This window comes from Aegilops tauschii, chromosome 1, assembly GCF_002575655.3.
Source record: "Aegilops tauschii subsp. strangulata cultivar AL8/78 chromosome 1, Aet v6.0, whole genome shotgun sequence".
NCBI lineage: Eukaryota > Viridiplantae > Streptophyta > Magnoliopsida > Poales > Poaceae > Aegilops > Aegilops tauschii.
The window spans coordinates 221,690,131-221,707,469 of record NC_053035.3 but is presented as its reverse complement, the minus strand read 5'-3'; the positions used below and the strand labels follow the sequence as shown (position 1 = coordinate 221,707,469).

General features: G+C 46.6%; 1 protein-coding gene across 9 annotated transcripts; it reads left to right on the top strand.

Moving 5' to 3' along the window:
• Positions 1-8,727: 8,727 nt before the first annotated feature.
• LOC109733364 (uncharacterized) lies at positions 8,728-13,672 on the top strand. Of its 9 annotated transcripts, none has more exons than XR_012205663.1 (8): positions 8,728-9,476; positions 9,573-9,654; positions 9,748-9,821; positions 10,396-10,554; positions 11,248-11,384; positions 11,648-11,772; positions 12,668-12,868; positions 13,432-13,672. XR_012205663.1 is itself a non-coding variant. In XM_073511172.1 (6 exons), exons 2-6 carry the CDS (start codon positions 9,606-9,608, stop codon positions 11,823-11,825), a joined length of 597 nt encoding a protein of 198 aa, XP_073367273.1. In that variant the 5' UTR covers positions 8,728-9,476; positions 9,573-9,605; the 3' UTR covers positions 11,826-12,100. The 9 variants fall into 9 exon arrangements, 1 of the variants encoding a protein (XP_073367273.1); XR_012205662.1 differs by having other exon boundaries at positions 13,429-13,672; XR_012205658.1 differs by having other exon boundaries at positions 13,415-13,672.
• The last annotated feature ends 3,667 nt before the right edge of the window (positions 13,673-17,339 follow it).

The following is a 17,339-nucleotide window of genomic DNA, read 5'->3' as shown; positions in this document are numbered from 1 at the left end:
GACCCATTGGCTGAGTTCAACGACCAGCAGGAGCACGACCTCATCAGGGCCCGATTCTCGTGGGACCCCAAGAAAAACATTTTTTCACCGACGGGCCGACTAGGAAATTCATGAGATTACTGGTAATTATCCTTTTACCACTTTACATACGTTCTGATCAACGAAGTCTACTACATTCTAGTCACATTCGTAAATGATTCACGGTCCATTTTGCAGAGAGAGCAACACAAGCTTGCGGCCGAGAGCGACTCGTCGACTCAGTCGACTCAGTCGTCGGTGAAGTACAAGTGGGACACTCATTTCATCCGGGCCATGAACATAATGATGGGACACCCGCCCGGCCAGCGGCCGCAATATGGACGTGTGCATGGCGCCGGGGATGGGGCCACTTGGAAGTACTATTATAGCAAGGACCCCGAGGCCAAAAGACAGAGAAAGAAGTTCAGTCAAGTGACTATCGACGAGAAGGTGGCGCGGGCGATGGGGAAAGCAAAAGCTGAGACCAAAGCTGAGATAATCGCTGCCTGTAGATCTGATTTCGTGGATGCCTTTACAAGCTTGATTCCAACAGTGGTCACATGGGTGCAACAAAATCCAAATGTGCCACCAAGTGATTTTCCCATGCCCAGCTTCACCGGGAGCAACTCAATGAACATCGCACCCATACCCGTACCTAGTATGGCAACCGCACCCGCACCTCCTCCAGCACCTGCTCCTCCGCCCAGCTCTCACAGCAGCCCTAGCTCCATCTCTGGCTTGAATGTTGGGTCGTCGACATTGGCTGAGCTCGATGCCCTCACGGTAAATACGCGTCGTCGCACCTTCATCAACTCAACTAATTAATTAATCTTCAGTTGCCGTTCTTTTTGGATCTCTGACGCCACACGTATATGTATTTGTAGGCCGACTCCACTCCGTGCACCCTCCTTTACAACATGAAGGGCGGGTTGGTGGATGTGGGGAAGGGTACTATAGTGAAGCCTAAGGATCGATTGTTTCACCACCGGTAGATGCCTGATAACGCCTTAAGGGTCTCCGTGGCGAGTGTGAAAGCGGGCTACGAGGGTCTCCCTCGTCCGATACAAACCGATGGAGAGGATGACGAGACCCCCACGCAGCTTGGCCAATGCAAAAATTGGCCGATCCTGTGGCCGAAAAATCTTCTTCGTGTCGAGGTGGCCGGGAGCACATCAACGGGACCTCAGGAAGGTATGACCACAACACCACCTACACAAGTACAACCATCGTCTGTGCTGCTTGCTGAGATCGAGAGACATGAGGAAGGAGGGCCAACCGTTCCGCCGGCAGATGATGCCATCTGCCCAATGGAAGAGGATAGGGATCATGACATGGAGGAGGCCGACGATGACCCTAACCAGTATTTCAACACTGCCTTTGACAACGAAGTAACAATGAGTCAACCATATGAATATGAGATGCATGTACCAGAGCCGGAACGTCCTCAGGAGTGCAAGAAGTCTTTGTTCATGCAATCCTCGCAGGACACGCCTCCAGATGCCGGCTCCACCCAAGCTCAACTACTTAGCTAGAGTCGTCCAATGCTGAACCCGACAACACTAGGGGTGGTGCTCAGGGAGGGTTTGACAGACCCACCAGCACCTCAACCCACCAAGAAGAAGCAGAGGAAGAGACCGGCGGCGAGAAAATCCAATAAAGCTGGCAATGTTGGTTCTAGCAGCCAGCCGCCTTCGACCAAGGTTGACCATGTACCGATGAAACATGCGCCATTAATCCATGTCGCGGGACAGCCAATGGTACCGGCGAATGCACTAGCTGCCATAGAAGGGGATCTCAGGAGACTCCATGACCATGTGCTTTCGACAGAGAGAAGCCTCCTCGCCTCGGATGATCCAGGATACCCACTTTATACGGTTCATGTGCCGAGCAGTTGCAAGATGTATGTCCACACATGCCCCGCGGACCTCTTCTTCCTGAGGTTTGATTACATCTTCCAGATGTTTCAAATGAGGACACTCGATTTTACGTTCGTCCGCCTGTATGCACTGCACATGAACTACATCGTCAGGAGAGAGCAAGTCACCGGTCTTGCGGTCGCGGACCCATACTACATGCATGAGGGCTTCTTGTCAATCAACGACGCCAACCGTCAATATGCGAGTCAGTACATCGAAGAATTCTTGGTCAGCAATAAGGACAAAGAAACGATTCTCCTACCTTATCATCCCAGGTAAGTCATCTGCGGATAGCACTATAACACATACATCCTTTCGTGCATTTCAATAGTTACTTTGCACGCATGGAGGCTAAACTTGATCGTGTATTTTGCGCAGCGGGGGGTGTCGTGCCGTTCTCATTGTTCTTTACCCGCGTTACTCCCGCGCTCTATATTTGGACCCGTCGAAGAACATACAGAAGAAAGATTACACACACATAAAGTATGTTCTGGACAGAGCTATGCTGGGCTTCAGCATGCGGGGTGGCTACATCCAACACAAAAAAACAAATAAGGCCGGGCTTTGTTTCAGCCACAAGACTGACTTCTGTTGCATCCAGCAACCGGCAAGAAGTGAGAATGATGGATTCTACGTCATCCATCTAATGATGGACTACAGAAGGGATGTGCAATCACTTTGCATGAAATCTTCATCCGATACCCATATCCAGAGATGGGTCGAAGCCTTTGGAGCCGTGCCGATAATCGACTTCGAAATGATTTCTACCGGATCCAACAGGAAATTGCGCCCATCATCATCAAAGATGTCCTCGAAGAGAATGGGATGTTCTACGCCGGCCCAATATCGCGAGCTGACATCCGAACCCGCATTGCCCTACAGCGTCAGGACATGACGCCTTTCACTAAGCTTGGGTGCACCCTTCCGGATATGGACAGATGGGAAGAGTGCACTGCTTAAAAACAATGTGTCTGTTTAGTTACTTGTTACTTTCTGTACGACGAAACTATTAGATGTATGGTGCCGCGCTCTAGTTAATTACTTTCGGTACGATAAAATTAGTTAACTATGTTTACTATATATGTTGCTTCTATTTCATAATTGTTTTGTTGAATTCGCTTCATGGTATATATATGTGCATCTCTGACAGGTAATAGATCAACGATGGCGAGGAAGTGGTATGCCGTGTATGTAGGGCATGTTCCTGGTGTGTATGATAAGTGGCCAGAGTGTCAGGCCCAGGTCTCTGGCAGAAGCCAGAAAGGGTTTGATAGCAGAGCGGAAGCCGAAGCTAGTTACTTGAGGTTCATGGCACAACAGGGGATTCAGAACCAGCGCCGCTTCAAAAACTACTACATAATACCGCTTTTGATCATCGTGATTGCTCTTATCTTCTATGCGTCATATCATAGTCTACATTGATGATGAAACATGAGTATGTGACCATGTAGTTGCATGTATTGAGAACTTGTAATGACTTGTAACGCTATTTCGAGACATGTATTCGACCATGATTGATGATGATAAGATATTTGAGACATGTTGAGACTTCTAATAACTTTGGCTCATCGATGACTCACTTGCTTTTCAATGAATATGCATGTTATTGTATAAACGGTGGATCTGTTTAATTGTGTACAGAGCCAAAACGCAAAAAAAAATACAAAAGTTAGCAGTGGCGTGGGGGTAAAGATTACTAGTAGCACTCAAGTAACAGTAGTGCTGGCTAGTTCCACGCGCTGTAGATAATTATCAGTAGCGCTGGGTGAAAACGCGCTACAGCTAGCTTTAGATACCAGTAGCGCTGGGCCAAACAAGCGCTACTGCTAAAAAATAGCTGTAGCGCCGTAGCAGTAGCGCGCCCGCCCGCGCTACTAATAGCAAGAAACCCAGCGCTACTGGTAAGGGTTTTCCTAGTAGTAGCAGTAGAGCGCCCACCCGCGAACCAGTCAAGTTTCCCACTCCTCTCCATCTGCGACTCCACTGCCCCGTCTTCCCCATCTCCGGGTCGTTCCAGTCTGGGGCCTCGCCGTCGTCCACCGGCCTTGGTGCGCTCGGCACGGTGTGGTCAACGTGGTCAACAACCGAGAGTCATCGGAAGATGACTGTACGTGAGAGGCTGATAGTGGGGACGCACCACGCCCATGGATGCATGCATGCAACGGAACGCGGCGTGGTCAACGTGGTCAAGGAACGACTTCCATCGGAAGTATACTGTACGTGGAGAGGCTGACAGTTGGGTCCACGGCCGCAGCAAGGAAGTGCCTCTTTATTACGCGGAAAATAATGATTCCTCCACCTGACAGCAGGAACCCACTGGACGGGCCACCGTATTTTGCGAAAAAACGTTTCCCCCCTGACTGCTGGGACCCACCTGACGGGCCACCGTATTTCGCGAAAAAAGGTTCCCTCCGCTGTCAGCTCGGACCCACCGGAAGTGCCTCCTTATTACGCACAAACACTACAAGAAATATGTCAACTAGTGACCTTCTGTCAGTGACCCTGGAAGAATTGGTCATAGATCTATGACCATTTCAGACCAATTGGTCAAAAGCTGTTCGGGAGGCTCCAAACCCTAAACTATAACGACCATTTTGGTCAGAAAGGTCGTAATTTCCTTACACGAAATGGTCATAAAGCAGATAGCACTGGTCCGCTGCCTTATTTCTAGCTGATCATGACCAATATAGATGGTCATAACCTTGTAAATTGTGGTGGGTTGCTATGACTAGGCGCCACCTCATCAGTTTTGCCTATGTGTCATGTCCATGTGGCAGTTTTTGCCCTAGGTTGTGGAGCAACCTATATTTCTGTCATTCCCAAAATTCCCAAAAAATCTCATAAATTCTTTGGGTCATATCTTCGTCAAATATGTAAAAAACCTTCCTTGCCTAGTTCAAAAATAATTCAAAAATATTAATTTTCCTATTCTGTTCAGAAAAACACTTTGTGAAGGAAGTACCACTTTGGCATGTCCAAATGGTATCCATTTTCTACAGTGCTTTCCTATGCCCAAATAACCATCCTCCACCAAATGCCAGCTCAATCCATTCATTATTTTGAGCCCAGCTTCAACATTCGTATTTATGTCCAATGTGGTACTTTGCAAAGCAAGTACCACCTAGGCTCCTTCTTTTGAGCTGAAAATTTGTGAAGACGGTCTTCTTAGTAACTGATCATCCTCAGCCAAAACTCACGCCCATTAGCCATGTGCATTTCCCGTACCGCTAATCAAACACTTGGCTGCTTATTCATGTTTGAGCATCGATCGGTCTCCTCGTGAGAATCTTATGTTGTGATTTTCTTCGTAGCACCTACCTGGGGAGTGCCCAACCCACTAGACATGCCTAGGCCGCCCAGAACACATGGCAACGCCATGGTCACGCGGTGACCACGCGGCGGGCATGTGAGTTTACGCGCTCTAGAGTTGGGGCCCTCGGCCACCATCCAAACCTCGACGTATCGCAACCAAACCATGTATTTATGATTAAATAGGTACTTATGTAACTAGAAATGATTTTTGGAAAAAATTAATAGCAAACTATGAGGCAGCTGCAGTTCAAGTTTGACCCGCTTCCTACTGAATCGGCGGGAATTTGTCTTTTTCACCAGAGGTGGATCAAAACTTTTTACACCTAACCATTTTGTCAATTGTGCATTAAACATGGACTAGTATTTTATAAAATTGATTTGGTCCATTTTTGCAACAATTATTTGGTAGTTCCTTCACAAAAAACCTCATTTCGGGCACTCGAAAAATGGAAAATGAATTTTCCGTGCAAAGAAAATGAAAACTCCCTTAGGCAACATTGTTTGGAATTCCAAGATGCACCCTTGTGCACAATATAGATCATTTGAACAAACTATGCCATGAATGTGGCCATATGATTGATCATTTGGCTTGAAAGCCATGAATCTTCACGCATGATAGCTCATTTTTTAGAACACTTTTTTAAAATAATTTCCGTATTACAAGTTTATTATTTTTCCTGTAAACTTGGTCACATATAATGACACAATGCGAAGGTTTTCCAATTTTTTTTATTTTTTTGAATTTTTTATGCCCGTTTCAAAATGCGGTCAAAACGGCGGGCTTGACCGTTCCTAGCTAGTGGTTGAATCTTGGAAAACTTTTGGTGTTTCTATGATAAAATAGATACTTATGTACCTATAAATGATTTTTGGAAAAAAATAAAGAGCAAACTATGAGGCAGCTGCAGTTCAAATTTGACCCGCTTCCTACTGAATCGGCGGGAATTTGTCTTTTTCACCAGAGGTGGATCAAAACTTTTTACACCCAACCATTTTTTCAATTATGCATTAAACATGGCCTAGTATTTTATAAAATTGATTTGGTCCATTTTTGGAATAATTATTTGGTAGTTCCTTCACAAAAAAACCTCATCTCGGGCACTCAAAAATTGGAAAATGAATTTTCCGTGCAAAGAAAATGAAAACTCCCTTAGGAAACATTGTTTGGAATTCCAAGATGCACCATTGTGCACAATATGAGATCATTTGAACAAACTATGCCATGAATGTGGCCATAAGATTGATCATTTGGCTTGAAAGCCATGAATCTTCACACATGATAGCTCATTTCTGAGAACACTTTTTTAAAATAATTTCCGTATTACAAGTTTATTATTTTTCTTGGAAACTTGGTCACATATGATGACACAATGGGAATGTTTTCCAATTTTTTGATTTTTTTGAATTTTTTATGCCCGTTTCAAAATGCGGTCAAAACGGCGGGCTTGACCGTTCCTAGCTAGTGGTTGAATCTTGGAAACATTTTGATGTTTCTTTGATTAAATAGATAGTTGTGTACTTAGAAATGATTTTTGGAAAAAATAAAGAGCAAACTATGAGGCAGCTACAGTTCAAATCCGACCCGCTTCCTACTGAATCAGCGGGAATTTGTCTTTTTCACCAGAGGTGGATCAAGGCTTTTGACACCCAAACATTTGGTCAATTGTGAATTAAATACGGCCTAGTATTTTAGAAAAATGATTTGGTCCAATTTTGCAACAATTATTTGGTAGGTTCTTCACAAAAAACCTCATTTGGGGCACTCGAAAAATGGAAAATGATTTTTTCGTCCAAAGAAAATGAAAATTTCCTTAGGCAAGATTGTTTGCCATCCCAATATGCACCCTTGTGCACAATATGAGATCATTTGAACAAACTATGCCATGAATGTGGCCATAAGATTGATCATCTGGCTTGAAAGCCATTGATCTCCACACATGATAGCTCGTTTCTGAGAACACTTTTTTAAAAGAATTGCCGTATTACAAGTTTATTATTTTTCCTGGTAACTTGGTCACATATAATGACACAATGCGAAGGTTTTCCATTTTTTTGATTTTTTTGAATTTTTTATGCCCGTTTCAAAATGCGGTCAAAACGACGGGAATGACCGTTCCTAGCTAGTGGTTGAATCTTGGATTTTTTGGTGTTTCTCTAATTAAATAGATACTTATGTACCTAGAAATGATTTTTGGAAAAAATAAAGAGAAAACTATAAGGCAGCTGCAGTTCAAATTTGACCCGTTTCCAGCTGAATCGGCGGAAATTTGTCTTTTTCACCAGAGGTATATAAAAACTTTTGACACCTAACCATTTGGTCAATTGTGCATTAAATATGTCCTAGTATTTTAGAAAATTGATCTGGTACAATTTTGCAACAAATATATTATAGGTCCTTCACAAAAAAACTCATTTTGGGCACTCGAAAAATGGAAAATGAATTTTTCGTCCAAAGAAAATGAAAACTTCCTTAGGCAACATTGTCTACCATTCCAAGATGTAAACTTGCACAATATGAGATCATTTGAACAAACTATGTCATGAATGTGGCCATAAGATTGATCATTTGGCTTGAAAACCATGAATCTTCACACTTGATAGCTCGTTTCTGAGAACACTTTTTTAAAATAATTGCCGTATTACAAGTTTATAATTTTTGTTGGTAACTTGGCCACATATAATGACACAATGTGAAGGTTTTCCAATTTTTTGATTTTTTTTTAATTTTTTATGCCCGTTTCAAAATGCGGTCAAAATGGCGGGAATAACCGTTCCTAGCTAGTGGTTGAATCTTGGATTTTTTTGGTGTTTCTCTGATTAAATAGATACTTATGTACCTAGAAATGATTTTTAGAAAAAATAAAGAGAAAACTATAAGGCAGCTGCAGTTCAAATTTGACCCGCTTTCAGCTGAATCGGCGGAAATTTGTCTTTTTTCACGAGAGGTGCATCAAAACTTTTTACACCCAACCATTTGGTCAATTGTGCATTAAATATGTCCTAGTATTTTAGAAAATTGATTTGGCATAATTTTGTAACAAATATATTATAGGTCCTTCAAAAAAAACTTATTTTGGGCACTCGAAAAATGGAAAATTGATCTTTCATGCAAAGGAAATAAAAACTCCCTTTGTCAATATTGTTTGCAAATCGAAGATGTAAACTTGTGCAAAATATGATATCATTTGAACAAATATTTGATAGGACTTTCACAAAAAAACTCATTTTGAGCACTGAAAAATGGAATGAAATTTTTTATATTGAATCGATCACGACCAATTTATATGGTCATAAGGCCATCAAATGGTTTGCTGCGTTCTGATTGGACCATGAGCATATCACGCGGATCACGCATCAACCACCATCGGATGCTTCCGGATCCAACGGCCCAAACCCACCCGAGCCGAAACCCTAGGTCTGTCCTCATGGACATTTTCCACCCACCCCCCCCGCCTCCATTCTTTCTTTCTTTCTCTCCCTCCCCCGTCAGATCCTCTCCCCTCTCCCCCGATGCAGATCCCCCTCGTCCCCCTCGTCGCCGCCACCCACCCCTCTGAACCTCGCCGCCACCCACCTCCGCCCCGCCCTCACTCTCCCCTCGTCTCCCTCGTCCTCGACCAACCTCGCCGCCCGCGCCCTTCCTCATTCTCTCTCCCTCTCCAACGATTCAGATCTCCCACCTGCGTGTCCTGTCCAACGCTGGCCCCTTCTCCCATGGCCCCGGCGCCTCTTCCATAGTAGACGTGCGCGTCGCCCGCCTCGGCCTCGTCGGCGACAGACGCGTTGCCGCTCATCGACGACGGCGTCACACCCGGCGAGCCATAGCCATGGCCTCTCCCTCACCACTCTCTAACCCTAGCTTCCCGTCGCCGGAGGCGGCACCCTCCTTCCCGAGCCGCGCCTTATCCTCTCCTCTCCCGCAACCCCAAACCCGGCCCCGCCGCCGATCTCCACTCCCCCAACCCCAGCCCCAGCCCCGCATCATCTTCCTCCTCCCCTGTCTCGATCCAACCCAACCGCCGCCGCCGACCTCCCTCAACCCCGGCCTCCTCCATCGCCGGCGACCCTTCTCTCCCTCCCTCCACCTCCAGCAGTGGATCCACACCCACTCCAGCAGCAGCTCAAGCCGCCGTCAGATCCACCCTCCTCCCACTGGCCGGAAATCCTAGCCGCCCGTCCATGGCGACCCACCGCAGCACTCCAAGGCATCCACGACGGCTTTATGGTCTGGTATGAATCCCTCATCCTCCTCTTCTTCTTCTCCTTCAATCTCCCTCTCTCTCTCTCTATCTCACCCCGTCTCTGTCTCTGTCTCTATCTCTGCAGGTAGGATAGGAGGAACGGCGACCAGCAACGGCCATGGCGACCCACCGCAGCCTCCAAGACCTCGACGACGGTCGGTGCTACGGTATGAATCCCTCCTCCCCTTGTCTTCTTCTACTTGACCTTTTCTCTCCGTCTCTCCCTGACCCCCTCGTCCCTTCTCTTCTCTTCTCTGTAGGTGAGGCACATCAGCCAGCGATGGCACGACGAGGAGAGCATCCTCCTTCTCCTGCCAGTGCCATGGAATGGAAGGTCTGTTCCATCTCTCTGTTGCCTTTGGTTCAGAAAACCCGCAAATTCTCCACGATTGGTTAATCATGTATGCATGCCTTTCATGTTTGATTAGTACATGCATGTTTCACCCGTCCTGTATGGATAGATTGCTGCTTGTTAGGCACGATGGTACATGGACATGGTTTGGTCACATGGAAATTGGGATGGGGATTTGGGTAGGCAGGTCGGCACGAATGGTTGGCTATTGCTGCCCTGTTTATTTTAGTCAGAGGACCATGTCTGATTGCTTGCACGCACCACTCACTCAAGCATATGGTTCTTTTACCAAGTCAAATGTTTTGGAATGAGAACGATTAGTTCTGCTCTAGCTGGCATAAACACATCAATGTGGCGGTGGGTGCTACAGGCCCTCTAACCGACAAGAAAATATATTAGCAACTGTTACATACAGTACATCACGTGTTTATTGGAAATTCCTGTGCTTAAAGACTGCAAGATTTCTGTCCTGTAATTCGAGCACTATGCTTGGGGGGGACAGCAACATTTCTCTATATATCGTGTACAAACATTTGTCTGATCATGATATGTGCAGTTAGATCCTTCGAGAGCAATGGGAAGAGGCAATGATGGTCATGGGTACCCACCCGGTGGCCAGGGGGGATACCCTCCGGCAGGGTACCTGCCGCAGCAGGGAGGTTACCCTCCACAGCAAGGATACCCGCCTGCACCTGGAGCTTACCCACCTGCACTAGTAATTCACCAATGATTCTTAAGTTCTACCTGTGAGCACCAAATGTTTGGGATCTCTTTTGTAATTTGGTTAATCAGCATTTGTATTATACCACTTCCTGGTTGCCGTATCAAATATTATACCATTGCACTATTTAGTTACTTTTCAAAGTTGTGATAAATATAGTTCTTTTTTACTTTCAAGATAGCATCAAATTCATGTCTTCCATTTTTCTCATCTACGCTGTGTGTCTATATATAGCAGCACAGTTTTAGTTGCTCTGTAGGTTATTAGTAGAACTAAACTAGCCAATTAACAAGTGAACTCACTATGCATTTGCTGAATCCATATTTGGAAAGTTCACTGACCCTGCTACTATAACAAACTGCTACTGGTGGCTTTTTCCCAGGTAGTACATGCATCATCAGTCCTATAGAGCTGCTGCTCATGTATTCATTTTGTTCTAGGAAAGTGGGAGGGCAGGGGCCCTTGATTTTCTTGCATAATTTGAGCAAATGTGATTTTTATTCTCTGAAGTTGATTCTCATGTGTGGTCATACCAACAACACATGCTTAAGACATCAGTGGCTGGACTTTAGATGTTTGAATCAGGAAAAAAATTGTGGGGAAATGGTCCATTTATCCTTTATTGCTTTGTGTTTTCTCTTCTAGAATTAGTATACTTTACTTATATGTTTATATGTTGAATGGCAGAAGCTCAAGGTGAAGAAGGCCATCGAGAAGGGCAACACCGACGGCGCCCAGATCTATGCAGAGAGCGCCATCCGCAAGCGCACTGAGCACATGAACTACCTCCGCCTCGCCTCCCGCCTCGCTCCATATGCCCATGAGTGATATATACTACTTGCCTGCTGTTGTATCATATTGCTTAATTTTTTACATCAGATTTATGTACGGTAAATGTCGTCTCATCAACTATGAAGAGAATTGGTGGTGGTTAGGGTGTTCTGGTGCTTATGTAATCTTCTTTCAGGCCTTTTGAGATAGAGTTCTTTAGCTGAAAAGTTTAGCAAATGCTGCAGTGCTTCCTTGCATGCTTACTACTACAATCTATACTACTGCTATTGTCATATCTACTACTTGTGGACTACAGGTTCTATGCCATCTCGGCGGAGTACCCTGAGTTCAGCAAGAAGGACAAGACACTCGTGCTGCAGTTCACGGTGAAGCATGAGCAAAAGCTTGTCTGCGGTGGTGGTTACATCAAGTTGCTCGGAGGTGATGTTGACCAAAAGAAATTCGGTCATGTTATATTTATTAGAATATATTGAGTACATTCTGAACCCCCCAATGTGACACAAGTTATATATGCACATGCTATGGTTTGAGTGTTGCTTGTGTATGGTAAATGGGTTGAGCACCTACCGCTGTTTGATGCTATTGTGTTTAGGATTCTATTCCTCTATGCGTGTAATCTCCAGACCATGATCAAGCACACGCACACGGTTGATAAGCATGGAATGATTACTACTAATTAATGAAGGGAGCAGACTTCTTCACATAAAGGAAGACATGTCTGTTTTAATAATAGTGTTCTTGATCTGACCTCATACACCTTTTAGTAATATAAACAAATAAAATAATATTGTTTGCATACAATAAGATTGGTGATGCTGGATCTTGAGTTCAATCCATTACTGGGATTCTTGTTGTTTGTCTTTGAACAATGCTTGCGTTTTAGCTACTGCCACTTTGAGCTGCTGTAGCTTGTAGTTATCAATTCCAACTGGGTTTATATATTGCATTTCTGGAGTAGTCGATCGACATTTATGAGTTTTTTCGTTATATAAGATGAACAATGCCTAATATTTTCTAAAATATTGTCTAAAATATTGTCTTTGGGGGCCATGACAATGCTAATGTTCTGTTCTTCTTTTCAGCCTTGCCTGTGTACAATTTCTTCTTGATATGCTTCAATTTTAAACCGTACAGTACATGGTAAAATGGAATTGGGATGGTTATGTCCTGGTGGTCATGAGAATATGTTACTGCTGCTTTTGTTATTTATTGCCTTCCCTGTGTACAGTTTATCCCTGGTATGCTTCCCTGTTACTACTATATCATCATGGCAAAGCTAACATCTCATTGTGCTCTTTTTCATTTTAGAAGTCAGCCTCCGGCCATGGCGGATCTGCAGACGCCGCTGGTGCAACCAAAGAGGAAGAAGGTTCTGGTGGACTACCTGCTACGGTTTGCTTCAGCTCGTGCGGATAGGAGGTGGATAGCCGCACGGATCCGGCGTCTCCGACCTTGGCATCCACAAGGAGGAGCGGCGACAATTACATACCCAACCATGGGGCAGCAGCAATTCATGGTTGAGCCTCCCTCTACCTCTCTCACGTTCCCTGATTTTGCTGCTGCTCTAAATTCACTTTCACTTGACTGAATCTAGTGCTACTGCTGTCAGTTCCTAGTCCCTAGTGCTACTGCTCTAAATTCACTTGCATGTTTGACTAAATTCACTTGGTATTGCACTGCTTGCCAAATTGAGTTGCTTTCTCGCTGCCAGAAAAAGTCAGTACTCCCTAGTGTTGAATCAGTATTTACATGCTTGCAAATATTGGTCTGAATCTGTGATCCTCCCTAGAGTAGATTTCATTTTACCAATTGGTCTGAATCTACTTATACGCTTCACTGAATTTGCTTGGTGCTGTCGCCGTCGGACTCTCATGCTGAATCAGTTGGACAGTGCATTCTTTGCCAGTTCATTTTACCAATTCATGCTGAATTGTTGTTTAGTTGTAATTCCTTTTACTGTCCCATGCACAAGTGATATTCATGTCCAGCCAAATGATATCTTGTACTTTCCAAAGTGATATGTACCCAACTGCTTATATACGTATTTTGTTCTTAACTATAGATTTCCTCTCACAGTAGCTCCATGCAAAAGAAGGTTGAAAGGAGAAGGAGAGTTTGTGACTGCTATAGAAGGACTGAAGGAGGTCCATGTTGAAGAAGGTCGACAGAAGCAGTAGAGCTTGTAATACTGTCATTGCCATTGTATTTGTGTTGTATGATGTATCCGCGTTTACCCACAAAAAAATGTATTCATGTTGTAATACTGTGATTGCCATTCTGGCTACTATTTCAAGCAGTGTATTTTGCTAGTGCTGACTTAGATATTGGTTACTTATTTACTATGAAATGAAATCTAAAGAACTTGACCCTGACAACCGGGTCCCATTACTAGAAATTGACAATTGGAACCAATCTTCTGAGAAAAAGAAAAACTGAAACTCTTGAGCCAAGAAGCCCATGACCCAACATTAAAACTCCCGGAATGTTGGGCTTGGCCCATGAAGTCGACCAAAAATTGACAGGAAAAAAAAATAGAAAGGCTAAATTGTTGGGCTTGGCCCATCTAAAACATCAAAATGGACCGGGCTGATTCTAATTTACGACCTTTTCAATAACCAAAACAAAAGGTCATGGGTTCAACGACCTTCTGTTTTGGTCGTAAACGTCTATGACCTTCTCACAGAGAGGATCGTTAATTTCAGTTTACGACTGCCAGCTTTTGACCTTCTGTTTTTTGTCAAAAAAGGTCGCAAATGAAAAACAATGACCTTTCAGTGACCAATAGTCAAGGTCAGAAGTTGACATATTTCTTGTAGTGAAAAAAATGAATGCTCCCCCTGCTAGCTGGGACCCACCTTGGTGGGAGGCTGACTTGTGGGCCTACTAAGTTGACGGGGACGGAGGGCTTTGTCAACTTAGTCAATACTCCCAGTGACCGTATGATGTCCATCCAACGGCCGTAGTGCTTCTTCAACCTCTGGTCTTCGTGCTCCAGCCGCCCGAAGCAGTGCCGGTCGTGCCGCATGCTCCTGCCTCCCGTGGCCGGCTGTGATACCGCGGAGGCCTCACCGCCCCTACTACTCCCACCGCTGGCCAGGCCATCCCTCTACTCACCCACACCCCCTGTTATTCTGCGGCGACGGCAGCCTCACACCGCAGTCGAACTAGTGAACCCTCGTACTCCTCTTCGCGTGGGCATCCACTGCTGCGTCTTCCCCGGCTCCGCGTCGTCCCCTTCCTAGGCCTCGCCGTCGTCCACCGCCGTGGTGCTCTCGGCGCGGCGTGGTCAATGTGGTCAACGACCGACTTCCATCGGAAGAGTACTGTGCGTGGAGAGGCTGGCAGCTGGGTCCACGGCGGCCGTAAGGAAGTGCCTCCTTATTACGCGCAAAATAATTATTCCTCCACCTGACAGCAGGGACCCACCGGACGGGCCACCGTATTTCACGAAAAAACGTTTCCCCCCTGACTGCCGGGACCGACCAGCTACACCTTCGCACGCAAGGAAGTGCGTCCAGGCAAAAAAAAATGATTCGCCCCTGACTGCTGAGACCCACCAGCTACATCTTCGCACGCAAGGAAGTGCCTGACAGTTGGGACCCACCTGATTGAAGCGTACGTAGCGTTATCATTCTGGTCGTGAACGTGTACGTACATATATACTGGTCGATGTAGAGGCGCGCACGTGTCGTAGTAGAGGCGCGCACGTGTCGTAGTAGAGGCGCGCACGTAGCATGTACACGTACGTACAGCGGCCAGTGTGCAAGAAAGAAAGTACGGCCACGTATGTGTACACACGGGCGGGGTCTCGAACGCCTACTCGCGCATACGTACGGCCAGGGCTTGTGTACATGGCTGGGTTGGAACGGAGAAACAACGTCGTCGTGTTCATGGGGAGCCAATCGGCTGGGTCGGAACGGAATGCGTCGTCGTGTTCATCAGGAGGGCTTGGACGGAACAGGCGATGAAAACGCGGCCTGGCGTACCGCAGAACGGAGGAAACGGCCTTGTGTTCGACCGACCACGTTCGAAACGGGATCCTGTTCATCGGGAGGGGTCTGGCGTACCGCAAAACGGAGGAAACGGACCTCCTACGGTCGAAACGGGGGTCCTGTTGATCGGGAGGGGTGTGGTGTACCGCAAAACGGACGAAACAGACTTGTGTTGGAGCGCTACGGTCGAAACGGGGGTCCTGTTCATCGGGAGGGATGTGGCGTACCGCAAAACGGGACTCCACGGGATACTGTTCATCTCCACCGTCGACCTCCTCCAGCCTCCACGGGCTACCGTCGACCTCCTGCAGCCTCCACGGGCTCCTGTTCATCCAGCCTCCACCGCGCGCTACTCCATCGGCTACTGTTCAACCACCCCTCCACGGGCACCCCTCCACCGTCTACTGTTCATCCAGCCCTCCACGGGGTCGTCCTGTTCATCCAGCCCTCCACGGGGTCCTGTTCATCCAGCCCCAACCGGCTCGATCGATCGGGGTCCTGTTCATCCAGAGGCAACGCCATGGTGTCCTGTTCATCCACCCCCACAGCAGTAGCGAAGGAATCGCTCGATCGGGTTTAGTTAACAGCCATCAATTGATCACTCAGGTTCAGTAACGCGTAGCCTGCAGTGCAATCGCTCGGATTCAGTTAGAGCCCAACGCCTCGCTCGGGTTCAGTTAGAGCCAACGCCTCGCACACATGCGCATACGTGTACGAGAGACGCGCATCACTCGGCCCCCACCACCCACCGTAACCGGGAACTCCCCGAAATTTTCCTCGCCCTCGCTTCTACCACGGTTTTTTCCATCATGGACGGCCCAAAGAATGTCATGCAGCTGCGTCTCCGGCCCGCCCAGGACGAAAAGCCCATTTTCTGTCATGATTTTTTGTCATAGAAGTAGGAGCCCACCACATCTATGATGATACCGGGTTTTTTCACAATTATCGTCATAGAAGTGTCATAAGTATGACAAATTTTTTTCGCTCGGCCCAAAATGTCACGGATGTGTCTTTTTTTTGTAGTGCAGGGGCCAAGCCTCGCGAGGCGGACGACACCAAGACCTCCCTGGGGGGCAGCCTCACCAGGCTGGCTCCCGAGGAGTGGAGATATCTATGCAAGGTGCACCTCGTGAGGTTCATATGAGGTGAGCCATGATGACCAAGGCTAGGTGGGCGCCAACGGGTGCAGTGTACCAGTTTCCTCTTTGGTGCTAAGGAGGCAAGCGTAGGCGCGGAGTTCCAAGGAATCAAGCAAAGGTTTCTGTTTCGGTGCAACAAGACCAAGACGGCCAGGACGGCAGGACGGAGGTCATCGCGAAGCCCACCGCGGCGTCACGACCAGACGCTTTTGTAGGCGAAGACTACTTTTGTCAGGATAACTTGTACTAGTTGTCTCCCTTTGAATTTTGCCGTTGTGGGATCCCTTCCCGCCTACATTTGGGAAGAGGACCAAGGCCACTATAATTAGGACCTAGCCACCACCATAGAAGGGATCGGATCCATTCCACCCTGACCAGCTCACCAGCTCATCGAGCACAAGAACACCTCACCTCCTGAGGTTGTTCGTCCATTGTACTAGTTCATCCACAACCCCTCGAGGCCAATCCACCACAAATGAGGAGTAGGGTTTTACACCGCAAGGTGGCCCGAACCTGGGTAAACGGCCATGTCTCTTGTCCATTTGGTTCGTCGAGCTAGGCCGTGGAATTGGTGAGCAGGCAGACTGGGGAGGACGAGTTCTTCGCACGCAATCCAGAGTTCGAACCTCTCAAGGGTCTGCGGAACCCTGAATCCGACATGCACGCATCTTTGGGCAGCAGTTAATCTTATTAATGGTGTTGTTTTGTTTTTAATTACCATTCATGTGGTGCAGATGGAACGATCTCGATGAATGAAGAATCGGAGAACAACGGATTTTATCAGTGGTGTGACAGAGTTCATGAATTTGGATGAAAGTACAAAGAGGAGAATTGGTGATGCGGATTACATCATGTG